Source organism: Necator americanus, chromosome II (assembly GCF_031761385.1).
Source record: "Necator americanus strain Aroian chromosome II, whole genome shotgun sequence".
Taxonomy (NCBI): Eukaryota; Metazoa; Nematoda; class Chromadorea; order Rhabditida; family Ancylostomatidae; genus Necator; species Necator americanus.
This window is the reverse complement of record NC_087372.1, coordinates 3,177,421-3,201,630: the sequence shown is the minus strand read 5'-3', so window position 1 is coordinate 3,201,630 and position 24,210 is coordinate 3,177,421. Positions and strand designations below refer to the sequence as shown.

General features: G+C 39.4%; 1 protein-coding gene across 4 annotated transcripts; it reads right to left on the bottom strand.

The window, feature by feature from the left end:
• Positions 1–4,562: 4,562 nt before the first annotated feature.
• On the bottom strand, positions 4,563–20,896 carry RB195_016735 (uncharacterized protein; the record flags this gene model as incomplete). 4 transcript variants are annotated; one of them, XM_064183411.1, is made up of 16 exons in its annotated part: positions 4,563–4,758; positions 5,201–5,375; positions 5,449–5,588; positions 6,356–6,492; positions 6,562–6,690; positions 6,898–7,052; positions 8,128–8,246; positions 8,822–8,970; positions 9,054–9,185; positions 9,786–9,896; positions 10,542–10,705; positions 10,870–10,994; positions 11,377–11,499; positions 20,009–20,117; positions 20,529–20,678; positions 20,833–20,896. In XM_064183411.1, the coding sequence occupies 16 exons, from the start codon at positions 20,894–20,896 to the stop codon at positions 4,563–4,565; spliced, it is 2,178 nt and encodes a 725-aa protein (XP_064039292.1). The 4 variants fall into 4 exon arrangements, with proteins under 4 accessions (XP_064039292.1, XP_013297083.2, XP_064039293.1 ...); XM_013441629.2 differs by lacking the exons at positions 20,009–20,117; positions 20,529–20,678; positions 20,833–20,896 and having other exon boundaries at positions 11,377–11,468; XM_064183413.1 differs by lacking the exons at positions 4,563–4,758; positions 5,201–5,375; positions 5,449–5,588; ... (8 more) ...; positions 10,870–10,994; positions 11,377–11,499 and having other exon boundaries at positions 19,906–20,117.
• Positions 20,897–24,210: the final 3,314 nt, after the last annotated feature.

Here is a 24,210-nt window from a genome sequence, read left to right as displayed (position 1 = left end):
CGGAACGGCGTCAGGTCGTTTTAAGCCGACTGTAGCATGCTTGTAATTAATGGACTTCTTCTGATGCTAAAAAGAATAAAATGGGCGGTTGTAGTGTAGATTCCGCTTCTTGCACCAGCGATCGGGGGTTCGAATCCGTCCTAGTGCCCACCAAGCCTTTCATCCCTCCGGGGTCGATAAATTGGTACCAGACTTGTCTCGGAGGATAAAAACACTGACTTGACACATCGGCTAGCCACCGCAAGTCATTCTATAGGCCAGGTACACGTCCGTAAACCTCAAACGATTCTGAGTTGAAGTGAACGTGGGGGCGCATCCCAAGCGGATTGATTAACGTCAGAAACGTTGTACTTTTATCCTTTATCTTTCCGATGCTACTATTTTTGCAGTTTTTGACGTGCGTTGAAGAATTTCTAACAGTTTTGCATGCAGATATGTTAGACTCATGCTCTGATGATGTTGCCTGTATTTAATAATTATCACCATTTTATCAGAAGGACGTGAAGTGGCTGCAGTTCAAGCGGCGCGGTGCGTAGCGGCTAGTGTCGTGGTGGGACCTTCGCTAGCCCCTTTGCTGCACTTCGCGATGGTCCCACCTCGATTTCAACCCTACACTCAGGCGCACCACTTCGAGCGTAGCCGCCTACGCAACTGCACTGTGCTTCATGTCGTTTTGACCCTACTATACTTGTGCATTCGGCAGTTCGCCTGACGAGTGAATATCTATCCTCCTTTTTTATAATATTCGTCCCTACTACCCAATTCAGCGGGTTTTTTGCCATTAAGTTCAACACCAGAATGGTGGGTCAAAACGACATGAAGCGCGGTGCAGTTGCGTAGGCGGTTGCGGTCGAAGTGGATTCCTCGCTGTAGTTCGCGATGGTCCCAATTCGATTCCAACCGCTACCTGCACCGTGCCGCTTCGAGCGCTTCCTGTTACACAGCTGCACCGTGCTTCGCGTCGCTTTGACCCGACTACAAGATCGATTTGTCTCACTTGTCTCATCGGAAGTCGACGAAATCCGAGTTTTGCCAGATCTCGTATCGTTTTGTAGTTGTTTCACTTGCGATATTGCCATTTTTCTCATACCTCAATGATGTGGAATTTTCTAGATTCCACATACTTTGCAATAAACGGACTGGTTCTTCACTCTCGAATGTTCCAGCGCAGACTTTTATTGCCGCGCGCGCGAAACATGTTTCTGACAAAAACTTTTTGGTTGCTGAAAATGAGTACAGAATGAATTCGGGACGAAGGGATATTTTTTGGATTTGCTTTCTGACATAATTTCTTTTTCGTTATTTCGTTCGTTTTTCTTTTCGTTTTTCGTGGAGGGGTCCTAGCTAGCGATCAACTCCTTTTACTCCTACCGCCCCATTCTGTTGAACCAATTCCTTATTCTCATCAATTATGCTGGCGACTGGTTCTGTGCTATCTATGACGACATGTCCAAATGTTTGGCGACAGAATTTCACGTGAATTACACTATGACGTTCCTTTATCGATATTGATAACCATGTCGCGCTTGGAGTAGGTCAAGTTCATCGACCAGAATCTATTTCCATAGTCCACACATCACACAGTAAAATTGAAACATAGATACAAGTAGATTACAGTACGTCGGAGTCGCTAGAGCTTATTTTGTATACAGATGAGGGATTTTTCAACCCAACTCTTCGTTTTGAGTGGGGAACTTTCCTTCAGCAGCCCCTATTCAATAAGTTTCCTTCAGCTTCTCCATTGCGTCATTCCTTAAATTTTGCGCAAAGGTTGTGTTGGTTCAGTTGGGCGTTGGTTCCAAACGAATCATGGATTCACAACCCTCCCAACCGTTCAAACCCCAACAATCCCAGCATAACAGAACACCATCACAAGACTAGTATTTGAAATTGCAATGAATTCATGCGCAATGAATGTAAATACCTAGGACAAAAAAAAAATCAGGTCGAAAATTTACGATCTATGGTGTACACAATCTGGATGACGTGTGTTGTTGGTATTGATTGCTTGGAAACTACCGCATCTCATGCGTCACTCGTCCAGTGATCGCATCAGCAGGTATCGTAGTCTTTTTTTAAAATAAGCTATCCATTTGAAGTTGCAACACAAAAGGTCCACAGTAGCCACTTACGTAACTGCAGCGAGCTTCATGTCGTTTTGACCCGACTATACTATACGGTATAGGTGCGTGAACTAGTAGAACAACATTTAAGACGATCATTAGCGTTGTAGGTGCCGTCGCAATTCTCAACAGTAGTGATGTGAAACAGAGGAAGGAAAGAGGCTGTAGCATCCCGGCAACCGGAAGTACAGAAATATATAGTAGAGTCAAAACGACATGAAGCACGGTGCAGTTGCGTAAGTGGTTGCGCTCGAAGCGGTACAGTGAAGCGTAGCGGTTAAGATCGACTGAGGACCCTACTACCACCGTTCATTTTCATTCGCGATGGTCGAACCTCGATTCCAATCGCTTTCTTCACCGCGCCTCTTCGAGCGCAACCGCATACGCAACTGCACTGTGCTTCATGTGACTTTTTGACCCGACTATATGTCATCATCCCTAGCAAAAACAGTTAGTGCGTGGATCACGAACAGCGGAATCTTTTCTGCAGTTCTACCTACTAATCGTGTGAAATGGGAAGGCGCAAAAGTTTGATTGAGCCAAGTTATTAGCTACTTTTGAAAGCTATGATTTAGTTTGATTCGAACCAACCAAGGCGAATGAACTTCTCCAATACATATGACGAACTGATCATTCCATGTGGTAATGCCTTAAGTCTGTAATGTTTGCGTGTGTTAGTATACGCGTACGTATCGATCGGAAAACTTTGATTTATGCTACGAGATACCATGAGCCGGCTGTGTACGGAGTGGAGCGTTTTCTATCGAGTTTTCGTGGTGACCGTCCCCATTCAGGAACGACTTTGACAGTTTAAATTGGGTGCAGATCGTACTGGAAGATGTACAGGGGCGGTATTCAGAGGCCTTTCATTACCTCGTGCTTCGATTAAATTTCCAATTGGATTTTTTTGTGCTTTGTGAGCAGACTTGAATTCATCAAACATATTATCATATCAAGCAACAACGTATTTAACAGTATTATACTGTTAAATACTATATAACTATATGGATTCTCTGATATTAAATAAAATAAAAATAAAGTCTTAGGAAATATGTTGGTATAAATCACTAGATCTTTTCACTCTATCTCCTTGAGCCTTGAGACTTAAAAGCTTCGATTTGTTTGTTCACACAAATAAAACACGATTATTTCCTATTTCTGGCGCGTGCAGTCGTTTGATATACATATCAATACGTTAACGATCGATACTCCGTACGGAAGCAGTCGCAGAGATAATGTGCCCCTGCGAAGAATGTTTCGGACCCTATTGGAGAATGAGGGGCGCTGATGGATGATGTGACGGGCAGGGCATAGGCCGAATTCAGCGCAGTGATCTCTGAATGCTGCTAACTACTGTGTAGCGCAATTAACGATCGCCGGTGCCAGCTATTTCCTCTAAGGATAGGTTGTTGCGAGAGCTGTGGGTACCTAACGACAAACACCCTGAACATGGGAAGATGAGGTTAAAAGAATCCTCAGCGTAAACAAGTGTAGTAATTCTCCTAAAACAGGCGCACGAGAGCAAAATTTGCGGGTTTTTTTGCGGAAGTGATTCAGCATTCACTCCTACTATAAAGACAAGTAGGAAAAAAATCGCTCACACAGGATGTAGAACAGATTGTGGACTATTCAAGCAAAAAAAAAAGAAAGAAAAAAGAGGAAGATTGGAAGCGACTGAATGGATCAGGACGCATCTGATTTATAGCGGTTCGTAAAACAGAAAAGTGGATGGATAACGAGATAAAAACTTCATTAATATGTATCACCGATACGCTCCATCATGAAACTATAACATTTTTCCACACCGCACTAAGCTGCGCTGCGTCAGCATGTACGAGAGACGTATGAGAGACTTAGAAATCACATACAATTGGACAAATCCTGCAACAAAAGATCACATAACTTGGTAGTTTTTCAAAAGTGAAAAAACGAATCACTAACATCAATGGTTTTTAACTGAGAATAAAATTCCATAACACCGAGATTTGGAAAATTTGGCACATTTGTTGACAACACACAGTATATAGTCGGGTACAAAAGACCTGATACCCAGTGCAGTTGCGTAGCGTCGCGATGCAACGACCAGCATGTAAAGACGTAGAGAGAAACACACACAATTGACAACCCAACAAAGACACAAACGGAGGAGGTAAGTAGGTACAGTTAGGATCGAAGGGGATAGTAGCTAGTTCCACTCATTTCTGCAACCCGAGTGGAGGTAGTGAAGGTCCCACTTCGGCCCCAACCGCTAGCTCCACGACGCCGCTTCGACCGCTGTCACTTACGGTCACTGTCAACTGCACCGAGCACAAGGTTGTTCTGTCACGATTATAGCTAAAAATCTCAAAATTCATGAGAATAACTGTGTTGTTCACGAGAAAAAACCCATATTTGATTGTATATTATACAATATTATGTAGTCGTCACTTTTTCGACTTGCTATTGATAGTATCCATCGTCATATTCCATAGTCTGTTGATTGTTGAATTGGTCACAATCATAGTATTGTAGAGGAAGGGAGTTGGATTTGCATAGATGCTGTTGATGCGGTTGCCCATTTTGTTCTTGAATAATCATTGGTTGATGGATTGAGTTTGAGTTATTCTGACATGGCATTCCTTGATACGATGGTAACCTAAAACATCCAGTCGAAAGGTAATAAAACGTTAAAACGATAAACGATATAATATGATTGATTCTGGCAAATGAACATTTCAACACGAATGACAAACAAATGTAATGCTTCACTCCATAAATAATGCCCTTTCAATGGAACAAGTGAACAAATTTTGCAAGACGGGCAATTTTTGGGATGCAGCACTCGAAGTCTAGTAAAAAGATGGAGGAGGATCGAAGAAAATGAAACAGAACATATTTGAAATTGAAGAAAAGCTTTGTCTGTTTCAATATTCTTTGAAAATAAAAGGAATATAGATCACTGCAGTATCAATGGGATGACACAATACAAGAGGTATTTCCGGCAACTAAAATAGAACATAACTAGTAGCTACCACGTAATCGCATGAATTTTTCCAATGAAAACAGTCACTTAAATTTGGAGAATTTAGATAAATTACCTGTTATCCACATTTGTTGTAACTGTGAATGTATGACGACTGCTCTCTATGTAAAATGAAGGTCGTGAATCTATCCCTGGACTGTTCGGAACGGAATCATTGCTACTCCTGTTCAAGTGCCCAACATCTACCGATGTGTCCATGTTGTTTGTTAATGACATTGCTTGACGCATATCTGAGATACAATAAGAAAGAATTATGAAAATGTGGAGTGTTTAAAGGTGAAAATATCCATCAATGAGACTAACCACAGTACATATCGGGTGTAAGAGTGATGTTATAATCTGGATCACACTCTGGCATGTGATCTAAGTTGGGCATCGATGAGGTACTGTTGATGGCAACTTGGAAATTTGACATTGTCGAGGGAAGAGAATTGCTTGAGAAGCTGGAAAATATCTTTTCTGTTTTCTAAGATACAATTACACGAAAAACATGAGATGGCTAATCGATACATTTGAACTTATTCGAATCACTTTAACGATAACCGGACCCATGGGCGGTTTCAATTTTCCTTACATTTTTCTTACATGTGATTTTCTCATGATTTTCATACATAGTACTGAGAGCATGTGCATAGAGATTTCTGAAGTTTGGTTGTCATAAAGGCAATAAACTTTTCGTGTGAAGGGAAAGATTTTATTAATTTTCACAATATGTTTTCTTAGTAAAAACTTGTAACCTATATGAAAGCGTTCACAAGACTCATCAATACGTAAATAAAAAATTTAGCATCTTCATATCTCACTTTAATGCTTATACACAGTTACCGTAAGGCTTCAAAATTGTGACAACCGTCTTCTTCAAAAAAGAAATCTGTCCTAACGATATAATTCAATAATGATTTATTTGTTATATTAATAATCTAAAAGACATTCGGTGATGATGCAAGAAACATTCTTTATATGAACTCAGGGAAAGGAACTCTCCCACTGTATCGATTATTTACGACTCTGTGCTAGTTTTTTTTTTCTGGTCTTATTCATACACATATTTATTTCTCGTCAAATCTAAGACAGGATAGGAATTAGTCGAGAAATTGACTTGCCAAACTTGAAACCAACTTCGAAGCCACAAATCGTACGTCATGACTACGTGTATATGAAAATCAGAGCGAAAAGATAAAATTATGAAACCGAAAAAATAGTTACCTACTTATAGGGCATTCCTTGACCACTATTTTCGTACGAATAGACACCGCTATAGTTAGAGAGAGACTCGACTGATGTCGATGAAGCCGAATGTAACATACTAGTTTCGAATTGACGAGAATCCGAATCTTCATACGTTTCCTGTAACGTGCACCACCTATTACTCTAATAACAATTCATTCACTTACTAAAATCGGACGTAGAACGCACATTTGAATTTTGGTTCTGCTGATTTCTTTCGACGATAATTTCTCGAAGAACATCGTGCATTAGTAGATCTGGCATATGTCCAAAAGAGTCAACGACTTGAAGATTCTCGCAAACCAGAGCTCCGAGCATCTAAATATGGATTCTATTTAAGTAGAGTTTTGATGTGCAAAATGTGTAGTTAGCGGCTGTTTTCAGCTTGATGAAGAATTTGTACGCTGATTAGACTTCGTCTTCTACAGTCAGTACTACTCGGGGTCAGAAGTATTTTCTACTTATTGTCAATTAAAAAAAAACGAATAAGTAGATATATATAAAGATCTAAAAAAGAGAACTAACCATAACACTCGGAATGAATAGCAGCAAGTTTCCAAACCGCGATGACGCCACCTCCTTAGGATGGGTCTCTCTGACCACATGGTAAAGTGTCTCCTGAATTCTATCCCTCATATCAGCAATAGCTTCGGATGCTTCCGCCGATAGTCCTTTGATATCTAAGTCGCAGTACAATACGATTTGTTTGAAATGGATTTCTTGAAAGAAGAATAATCAGAGTGCTTTGATTGGTAACGTACCTTCGTATGATTATGACCAACCATCTAACTCTATTCACGATACCGTAACCGGATATAAGCGTATATAAGAATGAATGGAATAGGAAAGGAGATATGAGGTGTATTAGTGTGTGGGCATCAAGGGAATGTCGATGAGAGGTGTACGTGACCTACACCACGACATTTTGGATCGATGACAGGTCAAGGGAAGAGACAGGCTGCTATCAATCCAGTATAGGGACCCTTTCATTTCTTGTTATGATATCTTCACGACCGACAAAAAAATTAAGGCTGTGTTTTGCAACATACCAGTTTTGTGCATACCCAAGCATATAGAATTCTAGTAAAGACAGAATACCATGAAATTCATGATGCTGTGATCTCATCAGGAAGCGATAGGGGAGTTAGGGGCGTGGATCACGAGTGTGAGCGTGCACATAGTCAATCTTCCCGAATCGTTCTGAATAACGGTGTGGAAAACGGTCGCGTAAGAATTTCGCTACGATGCACATCATAACACCACATCCCTGTACAGAAGCCGCGTCTGCGAATGGACGAACAATAATCGATGAGGTCTTCCCAGCAGCTTATTCAAGTAAAAACAATAGATAAGGTGCTGAGCAAATCGGCGCATGTACAGGGGTGGTGTTATAAGCTGCCTCGTAGGAAGATTCGTTCTCTACGGTCATTCGCCACGTAGTTTCTCAGCACTATCAGGAGAAATATACGTGAACATGCTCATTATCAACATCTACGCTCCTAACGTTATCTTTTCATTGAGAGATCCCAACATTGTCAATTTCGTTGCATGATGCCTTAAGAAAGTTATATTGGCGCAAGTTGGCACCCTCAATTTGATAAACTCGTTTGAAAACAAACAGAAAAATAAACAAAGATATTGATCCAATTTTGAGTAGGACATAGAAATAAGTGTATAGAAAATGAGAATAAGATCACTTGTGTCCTTTTCTAAATGTTTGGACCAAGTTTCCAACAAAGACAAAGGAGAACTTACAAGGATTAGTGAGGATAATCGCTTTTATCAAAGCACTCTCTTCTTCCTTGATATTCATTCGGCGGAAAGGTGATATTAGCTCGTCCAGTGAACGTTCCGCAAGCCGGTTGCCAAAATGACTGAAGAAGAGCCATTTCAATCGTTACAAATCAACCCACAATTCTCCACTTTCTGATTTCCTATCTTTTATTTTATTATTATTATTATCATCCACCTCATATCTCAATGTATTTTTGAAAATAATCCGATGAAATACTAAGCTTTTGAAAGTACTAGCCTAAATACTCATCTTTTAAGAGACAAGCTACCGCGCACTTTCTAATTTTCCTGAAATATGGATCAGAGTGTTATTTTTGATCTCTAACATACGACCCCTAGTAACAGCCCTATTCCACTTCTGTTCATAGTATTCAACAGGATTCCATAACATTCAGCTTATATCCACGAAAGATCCATACATAAACCCGTTATTTGGAAAGATTGCAGAAATTTAACCGGGTAAACGCAGAGATAAAAAGTCTAGATGTGGACAACTACCAAAGTTTAAGGAAGTAAAGAAGTAGAATCGGACTACTGACGATAGATTATAAGTTATGATCCTTGTCAAATCATCAGCAAAGGACAGAACTTCAATTTATGTTAGTGAAAGAAAAAAAAAGAAAAAAAAAGAAAAAGAAGGAACAAAAATCCCCACTATGGTTCATTCCATCGTGTACAACAGCCTCGTTTTACGTGACCAAAATTGCAAAGACTAACAACATCCTGTTGTTTTGTGGTTTTTGCCGTTATAACACTGTAGCAGAATACCATCAACGGTGCGAATGAATACTTTACGGTAGCCACCTGAAATTTTCCAAAACATCCATAAACGGTGATGTTGATCATCTTCTCTGTTAGTGATTCAAATCGTAAAACGCATCACTTACCTTGTCATCGAGATTTTGAATATCCATAATGTCAAAAAGATGATCAACCCAATCAATAGCAGAAATTAAATTACGATGAGCAATTGCTGGAAGCTCTTCGGGTTCTACCTCACGGAATGAATCATACCGCATCTGAAAGACAACATTATGAGCGTATTTCTGGAAAGTTCTGCGCCGCCTGATGCTGCGTGCGTGTATAGATCAAATATTGCGTCGTCGCTGGTGATCGTAGGCAACAGTACACATTCGTTGGTACAATTGACAGTGACAAGTACGTGCTACCAGCAGCCGCACATCCGATGGCACGATTCGTGAGACTAATTCGCATTTATATGGTTTCCGTTCTCATTACCTCGAACGATTATCCAAGCATTAACCCGGAGAGTGTGATAGCTGATGAGATAAAAGTGGAATGGTTCTAGTCAGCCGCTACTTAGTCTTCTGAAGACGAAAGAGTCGAGATGTCGTGCAAACAAAGATTTCATTTAAAAACCTCGTAACACTAATAGAAAACGAAAAGTCTTCTGCTCGACATACAACAGTCTTGGATCCCAATAAATATTTCTGGATGTTGGTGGATCCAAAATAATCGCTCCCAGCGCTTATGATTATCCGGACGAGTGCGACGTGTCTGCCTTTTATTGTTTGCCCCAGTTGTGCATTGCGGCTATTCGAATAAACATAAGTACTGGCTCCTGTATCTTTTCTTTTTTTTTGTAATCGACTATGTACCTCTGTCCGTTTTCCATCGAGAACAGACGGATCTTCCAACACTTGTCGTATAGAGGTAAAATTCAACGGATACAGCTGCATACCATCAATGTTTCCATCTCCTCCTCCTACCTAAAAAATAATAGATAAATTAATACTAGCGTAAGTAGTTGTGCATATAAATGAAAAATTAAATAGGAATTAAAACATCTAATTTTATGAACATAGCCAGAATTCCAATATATATGCACTGAACATGGTCAAGTAGAGAGATTATTTGCAAATCCCGAGAAATAAATGTTGAGATTGAAATGCCTGTTTGAAAAGAAAATCCAGTTAATGTTTTTCAATAGTCTTCGATTAAAGTCGTTAGTATCCATGTTCGCCCCACAGACCGCAACGCATTCACCACTTCAGGTCCCAAATAACTACAATTTTCTCCCTATCTTGCCCCAATTGAAAGGGTGCTGTGGTAGTTTGGACAAACATATGTACCCACATCTACATCTTTTATTCCTCTTAAAATTTGAGGACTTACCCATACAATTAAAAAAAAGTGATTTCGTCAAATTAAAGGACTCGTTTCCCTACTGTGCTTGAACCAACTATATCAGTGAATGATTTCAATATTTATGAGTTGAATTCAAATAAGCAAAATCCAGACGAATTCAAATTTGACAAATATGTTAGCTGTATATATTTGTGATTTTCGCAGAATTTCACAAAAAGTCTTAGACATTATATCGTTAGACATGAAAATCAGACAAAAAAACCAACCATCAGATCAATATTCATGATTTGCATGAGCGTAGTTCGCATGTCGACGGGAAGTTTACGCATCCATTCCGCATCCACTTCACCTTCATCATCGGCGCTCAGTTTCGAACGACGTTGTCTTCCCTGATAATGGCGTCCGGTTGCGTCTCGATCGGGACGGACCGCTGGAAAAAAAGACACATTCAAACTCGATTACAAATAATTATCGTACTTTATAGTCACTAAAAACGGCATTTATAATTCCTTACTTTGAGCGAAATAAAGTCGTATGGAATATGAGACGAAAAGCAGTGAGAAAAAACCTCAAAAGAATAGAATTTTCACGAACCTTTTGGATCCATTCCAACTTCGATGCACTTCTTAAATCGGCAATATCTGCATGAATTACGCTCATGTCGATCCACCACACACGTACCATTATGACGACATTGGTACTCCGAAGGCCGTTTAAGGCTGGAACAAGTCTTGAGGTAAGGAGTCCTACAACCTACACACAGGTCAAAACGCACGACATGAAGCACGGTGCACTTGCGTAAGCGGTTGCGCTCAAAGCGGCGCGGTTGAGATAGCAGTTGAGATCGTGGTGGGACCATTGTGAGCTGCAGCAGTGAATGACGGTCGTAACGGTGCTCACTCGATTCTAATCGCTACGTTCCCCCGCACCGCTTCGAGCGCAATCGCTTACGCAACTGTACTATGCTTCAGGTCGTTTTAACTCTTACTATAGCTTCACTCAATCATGATCAAAAACTCATTGATCGGGATTGGTCTCTGTTCATGTAAACACTATGTTTTTTCCTGTTAATAAATAAATAAATAAATATGAGCGGCTCACGTTCGGCGAAAGAATCCTTTACAACCGAAGCATGTGACAACACCATAGTGTGTTTTCGCGTTCCCATCTCCACATACGCGACACGAATCCATGACTACCGTACACGGCTCTGGAAGTGGCCAACTATAAATTCACTAGGTATAACGAAACGTCATAGTGTTAAGTCTACAGAATCGTCAGCTAGAAATGAAGTAAAATAGGGAAAGGAAATAATATTAGTCTTTCTAATCTAATTTCCCTTTCATTTTCCTTTAGGTTCGAATTTTTAGTAGTAATGTGAGTGGAATAAATTGTGTTCTCGAAAGATCCGAAAATTTTCATTGCGGATCCGACTCACAATAAATTATTGAGTGTTAGATTGAATGAGAATGAATTATTCATTATATATATATATATATCTATATATATATATATATATATATATATATATATCTGTATGTGCCGGTACCCATGTTCATCCGGCAGGCGTTGAATTGTGGGCAGGGAAGCGCGTGTACTGCCGACGGTTGCGGTTGCTCGGGTAAACATAGATGCCGGCGACTATCTGCACCGGGCAGAACTGACGACATTATATATCTTACATATCCGTATTTTGGAGATTTTTTTTTTTGAAAAATTTTCCTTGATTTGGGGTTATCAAAGGGATTGGGAAATGGAAAACACTCAAATTTTCATCTTTTAACTTATATTTGGTTGATATTGGGGAAGATGTGGACGCAGCGCCAGAGTGGATCCAGAAGAAGAAAAATCTACAGATATTCTATACACAAAATAAAGATTTATAAATTTGTTGAATTAATTGAATTAATTGATTGATTTTCGGGTATTCAAATTTTATTCACATTTTATTTGCTCTCTAACGTGACGCAATACAGATGAAACTTTTATTTCACATCTTAGGATCTTGTTATTGAACCCTACGATGTTCTTACCATTTTTAAAAATTCAAATCTTCAAATCCAGAAGAAAAATTGATCTATCGTGGATTTCCTAGTTAGTTCCGAAGGAAGTTATGTGTGATGAGGGATAGCTAAGTATAAGGGAAGAGGTTGATGCGGTTTCGATCAAGAACACTTAGATTTGAAAAGTTTAGGAGATAGACTAATTTAATGGAACAAATTGAAATGTAAATGAGCGCATTTTGTTCAATCAATGTAAATCAATCAATCAATCATCGTCATCTATAAACGGGGGTAAAACTAGGTGAATGCATCGCATTAACACGCATTTGGTGATGATGTGCATTTCTACGTTTGAGGTCATTCGAACCAGATCATAGTCGGTTCGACAACGACATGACGAGCGGGGCCGTTACGTAAGCGGCTGCGCTCGAAGTGGCGTCATGGAGATGGCGGCTAGAATCAACGGGGAACCGCTTACGCAACTGCAACGTCCTTCATGTCGTTTTAACCCTATATTACTAGTTATCAAAGGTAAGAAAGTTAAACGCACCATACCACAAATTGTAGGGATCCCTTCATAAAAAGATAGAAAGTTAGTGGCGTAGACTACGATTACGAATGTGTTCGCGTGCTAAATTCCCTTTGACTGTCCGGAAAATTGGCGTGGAAAACCGTCTTCATGTGCGAATTTTCCCACGAGGCACCTTAGAACGCACCAGTCCTGCGCACGCAACGCATCTGCGACCGATAATGAACGGGATTAACTCTACGCCCTGTTCAAGTGACACCAATACGTAGGCTACTGACGTGACCTGCAAGCGTTACTAGGTGCTTCGTAGGAAAATTTGCACAGTAGACTGCATTACTTTTAAGCGGAAAGATCTCAACATCATCAATTTCCTCCTCCCTGCCTGCCTTCGAGGATAATGACTGCATTTTTATTGCATGTGCTGATTTTTGATCCATATGATCCATATGAATAGACTAGTAGGAAAAACCACAATCATCCTCAATAATTGGATCCCAAAGAAGAATCTCACGTAGTAGCCTCTCACTTTTTGTAGGAAAAGAACGACCTATCAAGCGATCAAACAACTTTATTTATTTATTTATCTAATTTTGTTTATTTATTTGATTTTTTAACTTTGAAAGTTTAGGCGCAACTCTAGTAAATATTGTCATTTCTTGTTTTTGTTTATGACAAGACTGTGCCTGTTTTTAAGTAAATAAATGAATAAATAGATAAATAATTGCAGAGAAAAGTCTTATTTCAAATCGTTACCGATTCGTGGATGACAGAGCTATGAGCATACTAAAAAAAGGTTCAAAGAAATCCGTTCAAACGGGAGCTGTAGCTGCTCGTAGACTAACGCGGATGAAATCGATTAACACCTTACTGTGTGATTTTGGAAGCAAAGTTTATCCTACTTAATCAATTCATCCGACAATGCATCCGGATTTTCTTAACGTTTGACGATAATCAATCAATCTATGCGTCAGATTACTTTAAAATCGAGGTTAATATAGGACAGCAAGAAAGAAAACTACAAATATAAGCAAGTAAAGTTAAAGCAGTTAAACAGTAACTATGACCGTAAATTTAGTATTTTAAAAACTCGAAGAAAAAATAATTTTTTTACCTACATTTTCCTAACAGCGCGGCTCAAGGAAAAGTCGCACACTATTCAACGGTTATTTTTCGTGATTTACCAAATTTCTGATCATTTATCAGTTCAGATCAGTTCCTGATTCGCGCACCTTCCAGAAAATCAACCGCCCAAATAATTCTTTACTTCAGATCAGATCAGTTCTTGACTCGCACACCTTTCAGAAAATCAAGCGTCGAAATAATTCTTTACTTCTAGCCGGATTATTTGTTGTTTTTTCTTACTAAATCTAAGGAGTTCATTAAAATTAAAAAAAGAAAACCAACAACAAAATATAATACTTTACATAAAAGCGGAGTGTTCGACAAAACTGTGAAAAGTCTCACTTCAACTGGAAATAAATTATTTGAGGTAGTTCATTTTTACAAGGAAAAAGAGGTTTTTGATTGGTTGAATGATTTTTTCAATAATCTCCGAGATTTTCAATGATGAAGGTGAATAAATATCCGAAAAATACTATAATATTTTTTTGTATAAGGAAAATTAGGAAAAAATCCCATAACAAACCACTGACTATCTGCAACGTATCTATTTAAATGACAATTGTAATTCACTAAGCGGGAACAGTACGTCAAGAGGAGCGTGGGAAAAATTTCCACGGTCAAATTGAGGTGCAGGTGGAATTTTTGTCAAAAATCTCCCGATTTCTCCTTTCTGTTGTCTACATATTTTTGTTTATGAACATCTGTCAACTGCTTTATCGCATTGTCAGAAACTTCTTTTCCCCATGGAAGGCCGTTAGGTATGTAAAAATAAACAAATAAATAAATAAGCTTAAAAATTCTGTCAATAATCAATAACAAGTACAAATACGAGATAAGGAAAAGTACAACTGCGTGCTCCATGATAATCGTGTCGTCTTTTTTTCGATTTTCCTTTGTTAATTTTTTTACCTCCCACAAAATTTGACGACATCTGGGATTAAGACCCTAGCACATGAAAACACCACATTACACCACCACAGGAGAAAAAATAAGACAAAATTACTACGGTAATACTACAAAAATCAACAATAGAGTCCCGCAGAGTAGAAAGAAAAAAAACCGTCGAAATCCGGGCCACCATATTTCCTTATCGGAAAATATTCAGCCACTTTCCTTTCCTTTTTCTTGCAGTGAAAACAGAAAATCGATAACCAATACACCCGTGTGCACGATAAGACCCATTACAATCAATGTGTGGTCGACACGTAATAAATTGCCGTAGTGCACCATATCTTCTGGATCTTTCTAGATCAAATTTCTAGATCAAAAATTAGCATCGCAGCGAGAAACCTATGGAATTAACGGGAAATGCCACAAGTGGGTTAGTGGAAAGGATTTGATCCAGGTCGGGGAAAAAAACGAAATGAAACGAAATTGGATTAACAGCAAAATTTTTTTAATTGTAATTTCATCGTGCAAAAAAAATGTCGAAAGAAACGATGAACAATATTCTTTAAGAATGTGAACAGAAAATCACGAGAAAAATTTACTCAACGTAATTTTTCCATTGTGTAGATAAATATTCTATAATCATTGACTCAGAAACGGAAAAATCTCACATTAACTCTTTGGAAAGTTTGAATAACTCTTTTTTTTTTGTTAATTCCTTCATATATTTACTATGCCCGATACAACTTCACGAAATTGGATGCTAGCAAATCCAGAATTGTAAAAAGAACAACAGAGTAAACATAGATACAAACTATGAGCTATAAACAACTGGAGTTACGATCAACTACGGTCATGTGCCCTGAAAAGTTGGGATTAAAGTGAAATCACTTCTCATTTTATCATGTACGAAGAAAAAATCACAACCCCACATAAGGTCCAGAAATTTTCCTGGACGACGTGAAGAATCTGGTTAAGATCATGGGACTTCCTATTTGGGAGAAAGCGAGATCATATCTGAATTCGGTCGATTTCGGTTTCTACCTTGTGCACATCCGGTTCATAAATAAATAAATAAACAAATAAACATAAACATTAGATACCAAACGTCCGAGAGAGACAAACAGAATCACAGCTAAGTTCCAGCTAAACTCTATTAGGAGTTCACAGTGATCTACACTCATTTTTTTCTCGAAGTGGATAAGGTATATATTGATTGAATTTTGGGATATTAACGATGAATATCACTTTAAGAAAGAAAGGAAAAAATTTGAGTGGAAAATGGAATCAGCCGGTCAGTTATCTAAACCTATTCCCTTCTTTTTCTGAATGAATACAATGGAAGCAAGTCTTTTTTTCTCGATCTCTAAAAATCCAGAGATTGATCATATGAAAATATTTCAAAATTCATTCATAATATGTGAAACGAGTACTATTTATAACCGGAAATTTGTTTTTGATCGTAGAAAAAGAAAGGAGAGACCGGATTGAGGGTGTTGATTCGCATGTGACTACCGCCGTTTAAGGAGAATTCGGTCTAATTTGAAGTGATTTGAAAGTGATAAAAGAATGAAAAATCAATTTTTGAGTTGAATTTAAACGTATAGGAAATTATTGTAAGCGAATTGTGATGAATGAATGACTGAACATACCAAATGAAGGAATTCATCAGCAGTTGGATAGTGTGTGTGTTTGTGTGTGTGTAAAGTTCGGGGGAGGGGGAATGAGAAGAGTTCTCGATTTGTGGTGTGAGAAGAAGGATAGGAATGATCGATTGCGTCGACAAGATGTGAACGAACCGGCCCTCTACTGCTGCTGCTGCTGTCTACTGTCTCCCCGTCCCCCCGTCCCCCCTCCATTCCCCCCGTACACGGAACCCGGCAACGAACGAGACGTGCTATCACTTGCTGGTGAAACCCTCGCTACAATATAAGCGCTGAAGAAACGATTAGAACTCGGTATTATCAAAATAATTCAAACATATAAAAACCTCATGTACAGTTCTTTAAAAATCAATACTTCATCATATCTGACGCCGAATTTCGACGATTCGATTTCACTTCACGAAAATCGAAATTTTGAACAATTTTCAATTTTCAAAATGCAGATTCACTGCATACAGATCATCTATATCATCGAAGGTGATCAAGGGTGATCAAGGGTGATCAACGCTGATACAGTATGCGCAGTACGATTACAGTAACACACACATACACACATGTTAATCCATTCGAGACCACAAAACTCGTTGAAAAGTGATAATAATGAACTTATGAAAACAATAATCATACAGCAGGATAGCCGCTAACTTCAATTCAGTTTCATTCAGGATTTGGTTTTTACCCGAGATTTTGCCCAAAAATGATAAAATTACGTTAATGTTCGCAATCCGTTGCCGAAATCATTGGATAAAAAAGATCTAATCATAACGTAAACATTTTAATCACTGTACGAATAACCTTGCTATATAATGGACAACAATCCTAATGATAAAGTGATAATAGATAAGTAAATTTCACCTGTTGACATGTATATCGATCGAATCAATGCGTATTTAAAGTCCACTAAGCTTCTTATTGAAAATTATTCAAATTCCAAATTGCAACAGTTCAAAAACAAACAATTAATTGATCGAATTCGATTAAGAAACGGGAAATAGAGCACTGAAATAGTTTTGGGCATTGACACGAAATCATATGACAATCGCGCAATCCATCAATTGGTCACACTTTGAAATGTGATCTTTTTCTACCGAGAAGTATATGAGGACGGTATTAGGAATTTCTCGTCCTTTTCGCAGAAATAATTTGCTGAGTCGTAGTTATACGTATGGGGAGGTTCGGAAAATATCATGAAATAAATAATCCATGTGTTCCATCTCGAACAACAATGAATTTGATAATACAACTACCTGAATCTCGATGTAATCGGAAGCGAAACGGTGATCTGTGTCGGAGTTAGCGAACATTCCCGATCTTTGAAAATGCGAAGGCCACTATACGTGGTTAAAGTGATATCTACTCAATAATCAGAAACATAATAATCAACTTAGTAGAAGCTTGTGAGACATGTGTTCGACCTATTCTTAAAGGCATCACTGCACGAATCTGAGGTGAACGAGAACGCCTCAAGCCGTATCTTCCGGGCCGTTTTTTACGGCAATTAGGAAGAAATGGACGGAATCACCCTCCTCTCCATAACCTACTATCCCTTATAAGAATACTCCACCTGAAATCCGTACCACCTCAAATTCGTGGAGTGATGCCTTTAATAATGGCACCATTATATTTAACTCTCGTATCATAAATAAGAAACTACTGACAAACTCGGTAAAGTTTGGACTAGCTTTACATGAACGCCTGTGAACATGTCTTGTGGGATTGATTACTTTACAATATTAGATGCCTTATCCAGAAATAGTCTGTTCGATTTAGAATCTCTTACGCTGAAGGATAAAGGATAAAATGTACGGCGTTGATCAATCCCTATTGGGATGCGCCTGCGCGTTCGTGTTCAACTCAGACCTCGCTTGAGGTTTAGGAACGCGCATACACCATTACCGTGACTTGCGGGCCAATGCCAAATCAGTGTTTTTATCCTACAAGACAAGTCTGGTACCAATTTGGCGACCCCAAAGGGGTGAAAGGCCTGATCAGCACTAGGGCGGATTCGAACCTCCGATCGATTGTAGTCACAGCAAAACCTCTTACCGACTGCGCTACACCGCCCATTCTTTTCACTAAGAGTAAGGGGTATTGAATTTATCATAGTTCACGATATTCTTTGTGGTTATGCTTGACAAACGTGATTAATCAGGTGATGTCATCATCTGACGCGATTACCCACATTTTCGCCGTCCTTGAACATAGCCCTGCACAACCTTCTCGATCTTCTCCGAGAGCCTGCACTGAGTCAATCCGTTCGTCACATTTCAATATTTTGCGAAATCTTACTTCTCGCCTAAACCGCCTATCCACACCGAGTGTTCTCAGGTCCTCTTTCACCACCTTACCCCAGAACTTCCCTTTTCGGTTCGATTTTCTGTAGCCACTTTCGATGGTGTGGTGCATGATGTTGATATCTTCCAAGAGTCTGACCGACTAAGCAACTTCCTTTCCGTGCAGTCAAGCTTCGCCATCACCGTAGATGATGTTACCCAAGTCTCCGATCCGTACGTAATGGTGGGGGAATCGCGGATAGATAGACTCGCAGCTTGACTTTGTTAGTGACGGAGGTCGACCACAGGCATTTCGTTAAGGAGTAAAATGAAGAAATGGTAGCAGCGCATCTTTGCTGAATACAGCCCAGGTAACAGAACTCATCAACGGGGCTTAGACGTGGTCTATAGGCTGCAGCCAGCTTCGATACAAGGTTGACCAAATGTTGAAGTTTCGCACTGTTTTATTTACGAATACGACAACATCGTCGGCGTACTCGAGATCAGTTAAGGGGAACCTTGATGGTGCTAAGACGATGTCGAAAGGACAGTGATCGACTGTTCTTCGCATAATGTCATCGATAGCAAAGTTGAACGGTAAGGGTCCTGCCACTGCTACTTGTCTAACTCCAGTTACCGCCCCAAACGTTGTTGTACACCTAGCTGATGTTCGAACTGCAGCAGCTGTTCGTTAATTCATGTCACCAAGCAAGCGAACGAACTTCCTAGAACTCCATCGTCGCGGAGCGAATTGGGAAGACGGCTTCGATGAGTGGAGTCAATAGCGACTTCAAAGTCCAGAAAGACTAATTGCGTTGGCTTTGAATACAGCTGCCAGATTTCGATCACTCTCCTAACAATAAACATCAGTCATAGATCGGCCAAGAAAGGCATCTTGCTCATCGCGCGTTGTTTCTTGGCGATGTCTAATAAGTCGGTCTAGGATAATCTGCTCCAAAACCTTGTACATAACACGCAGCAAAGAGATTCCTCGATAGCTACTAGGGTCTGTGACAGATAACTTCTTGTGGAGGGGAATTATGATAAGGTATTTCCACGATTCAGGTATCTTTTCGTCTATCCATAATTAACGGATGATCTTTGTCATTTTACGAATATCAGAAGGAAGAAGACATTTCGGCAATCCTGCGCTATTTCCGTCGTCTTCCACCTCTCATCTTTTGGATACGGGTCAAAACCTCCGGCTCTTTCCGTGGTTCCCCGTTCACCAAAAATGTCAGCCTATGAACGTACTCGAGTTCAGGAGCTGACGGTGCTTGCCGGTTCAGCAAGGTCTTGAAGTGTTCCCTCCAAATTGGAGGGGTTGCTTCACCGACAGCCTTTCCTTTGCCAGTGTTGAAGACTGGAGAACATCTTTTCGTCTCCCCGCTATACTGCTTTAGTAAAGCATGAGTTTGCCGCGGGTTTTTGTCCTTCCACGCCTCTTCAAACTTCTTCGCTCTTGACTGCCACTCGTTATCACGGTATTGTTGCAATCGACAACGCCACTTCCTTCTTAGACGCTTTTCACGATTGAAATCGCCAGTGCTGCGGGCGACAGATACAAATTGTACGTGGATCTTGTCCCGGCAGATGCGAAGTCAAACGTCTTTCGTGGCATTTAAACCGGAAGTGCTTCCTTTGGAGCGTGCTGGATGCACTTTGTGGAGCAATCCGCATCGCCAAGCTTTTCTCTGGTCCGTATGCGTATCCGTAACATGAATAGACCCACATTGGCAGAAATTCGTTCTGCATTTTTCGCCTTTCAACATACCATGTCGATTTTTGGTTGAAGAGGATCTCCTCAGTTTCTCTTGTGGAACTCCTTTGAAGTTGAGAACTGGATAGTGATCACAGTCGAACGCTACTTCCCAAACAGCTCTAGGTTTTGGGATACCTGACTGAGAAATGTTCCTCGCCAGAGCTGAAGATTAAGTGTACTCATCTTGCGCTTGCGCTGCTAATCAGGTATTAAAAGAGTTGATTCCCGTACGTGAGGTTGTAGCGCCAATGATTACTCTTGAACGTGGAAGCGATGATGAGGCCCATCTGTTCACATAAGTCGACCAGACGCTCACCGTTATCGTACGTGAGCTCTGCTAGATAATACCATCTTCCTAGCACATCGGATTCAAGTCCCATCTTTGCAATTGGGTCGATTCCGACGATAACCACCTACTGTCTGGGTATTTTAGTCATTAAAGCATTGAGTTCATCACAGAAGGCCTCCTTATTGTTGTCCTCAGCAATTTCCGTAGATGCGTGGGCACTTACGATCAAGAGTTTACGTCCTCTGCGATCCCGCAGTCGTACAAAGGTGCATTTAGACGACGTTGAGCCAAGTTCCTCCACCAGGTTGTTCCTCAAAGCTGTCGTGCAGCAAAAGGCACGCAGAGATATCGCAGAAGTCTGGATAGAGCGGCTTGTTGGAGTTCACTGGACAGTCCTCGACAGTACAGCGTAACGTAACGAATGGTCGTTGAGAAAGATTGCATGCCTCCTTCAGGCAGCTGACCTCACAGGTTATGGGATTCGGCGATGTGCTGGACGACAGCACCTATTTACAATGTGTGGGAATCTTCTCATACATCGCGAAAAGTCTCACACATATTTTCGTATCATTGGTGGAACGAGTCAAACAAGGTTGTTTCACACGCCGTTTTTTCTTTGGGTCACAAAGGGGATCACGCCCATATTCATGAATTACATCGCTACACCTGTCTCTTTCAGAGATCAACTTCTTCGATTTCCCTTCCTAAAATATAGAGGAGGACTTTCAAATCTCATATTTCATTATCGTGAGCCATTTACACAAACATTCGTGTTCCGCCAAGAATGTTGTGGGGCACTTCCACATGGTTTCGGTGCTTGAGCACTGACGCGCAATTTGTGGTATCCGTGTTTTTTGTTCCTCAACATGAAAACCACGTTTTATTCCACATATTTTCTTGTTTTTTATTTACTTAACTTGTTGTCTCCATTACTTTCCTGGTTTCAGAATCAGTACGTAATGATGAGCAATGAATGCGCCAATTTTGCCGATATTGGTAGGATCTAAGTAACAAATAATATTATATTCGCAATTACCTACGATATCCATGGAATTCTTAGAATTATCCAGGCGTTCACTAACAACGTTTATTCAAAAGAAAATTATTTCGTAAACTTCATCCTCAGTTGTGTTAAATATAAATGATAACGTAATTTCAGAAGAATTAGGCGATTCTATGCTGATCATGGATGGAGTGTGTCGTAGAATGAAGGAGTGAAGTGCTGTGGATTTAAAGGCATCACCCCTCGAATCTGGAGTGGTACGGATTTCCGGTGAAGTATTCGTATACGGGGTCGTAGATTATGGGGAGGATGGTGATTCCGTTCATTTCTTCCTAATTGCCGTAGAAGACGGCCCGAAAGATACGGCTTCGAGCGTCCCGGCGCACTATTTTCCACAAGGAGTTTGATTGGAGCGCGCCAGCCCTTTGCGGTGCCGCATGTTCGGGGCCGTTTTTTACGGCAATTAGGAAGAAATGAGTGGAACCACACCTCTCTCCGTAATCCGCTATCCCGTATACGAATACACCACCTGAAATCCGTTCCACCCCAGATTCGTGGTATGCTGCCTTTAACGGAACTTATTTTATGAACTCTTTTTGAAATCGTTCGCAATGCACCTTTAAATACTGATGAAAAGAGTGATTTTAATGGATATTCTGCGTTATCGAAATGAGACGAACCGAATTTTAATTGTACTGTACTTAATTAATTAATTAATTAATTTTAATTACACTGTATTCGGTCTATATGTACTTGGGTTCAAATTAGTAGAATTATGCCTAAAACAATCCAAAAAAAATGTTTTAAGAAACTGGCACGAAAAAAATAAAACTAAGATGAAGTTCTAGTTCTAGCTCTGTTCCATCTTGTTTTTGTTTTATGACACACCTGTAGGTGTTGTCAATAAATAAATAAATAAAATAAATAAATAAATAAAATAAATAAATAAATAGGTAAATTAAATAAATTAAATAAATGAATAAATTAAATAAATAAATAACTAAATTAATTAATTAATTAATTAAAATAGATAAATAAATAAGTTAAATAAGTAAATAAGTAAATAAATAAATTTCAGTAAAATGGTGGATTTTCTCTCTCCTTTCCAATCACTCCTTATGAACTGAAACGAGCATTTATATTGACGAGCACTGTCAGTCATGAGCTCTGCGTTTCGTTCCTGCTGATCATCTATGAGTTGTTAATGTTGACAAATCACAAAAAATCCTCCAGAAAATCCTCAGAAGTCCTTTCGCCGTGCAAAGCAAAGCGAATACGAGGTGTTCGTTCGTCGATTCATTCATTACATAACAAATTCATTTGTAAATCAATAGATCATGCAGGGAAAGTAAGCAAAAATGGACACATAGATGGGGCAGTAGATAAAGATAGCAATAAAATAATTATATAATAATAAAATAGTAAAAAAAGTAAAAGTAATAGATAGACAGACATAGACATAGATAAGTAAACAAAATGATATCAATAAGGACACGAGGAAACGAATGTTGATTGTTTTTGAGGAGCGGTTCATGAGTAAAAGGAACCATTCCTACGGATACCTAAGTGATTTGTCGGATATTTTGAGTTCTGGCAACTATTGCTGGAGGATTTTTGTGATTTTTGTCGACAAACGACTCGTAGATGGTCAACGATAACGAGAGGCACTAAAACGCACTGTGATTTCCATGGACTGATGGAAAAGATCGCTTAAAGCAAAACAGAATGTAAAATGCTTGGAAATATTTGGAGAAAAGTGAAAAAGTCTATAATTTTACTTTAATTTATACTTGCTTCATGAAATATTTTGGTATAGAGTTTTAAGGATAGATAAAAGTCCCGGGCGTATCAATTTGCTTGAGATGCGTGTGTTGTGATTGATTTCGATCAATACGACCTAGATTGATATGATCTAGATCTTACTGTAATTCGGAAATGATGAGATTCTGGAATGCGTATTTGCCTGTACATTAACTCGTGTGTTTTAAGGATAGGATTTTTTCTAATTGATTTTCAGGCTCATTCAAACCCCAATGGAAACAGATCAAATACGTCATTAAACAGTTTGATAGTGTACATTTACTATTTACATGCTTCTTGGGCTCAATCAATATATACGTATATTATTGTTAGCACTAAAAGTAATGTTCTCGTTTCAAATTTATATTATAAATTCAAAACTTTGCTGTGCTGTTAAATCATGTGCACATCGCATTTAACATTGTAATTCGGCAAATTTTCCTATTTTCATAACAAAAAAAATCAATTTAGAAAAATTTCCTTCGCCATCATTTCGTCACCATTTAAAGGCATCACTCCACGAATCTGAGGTGGTACGGATTTCAGGTGGAGTATTCGTATACGGGATGAGTAGACTATGGAGAGGGGGGTGATTCCGTCCA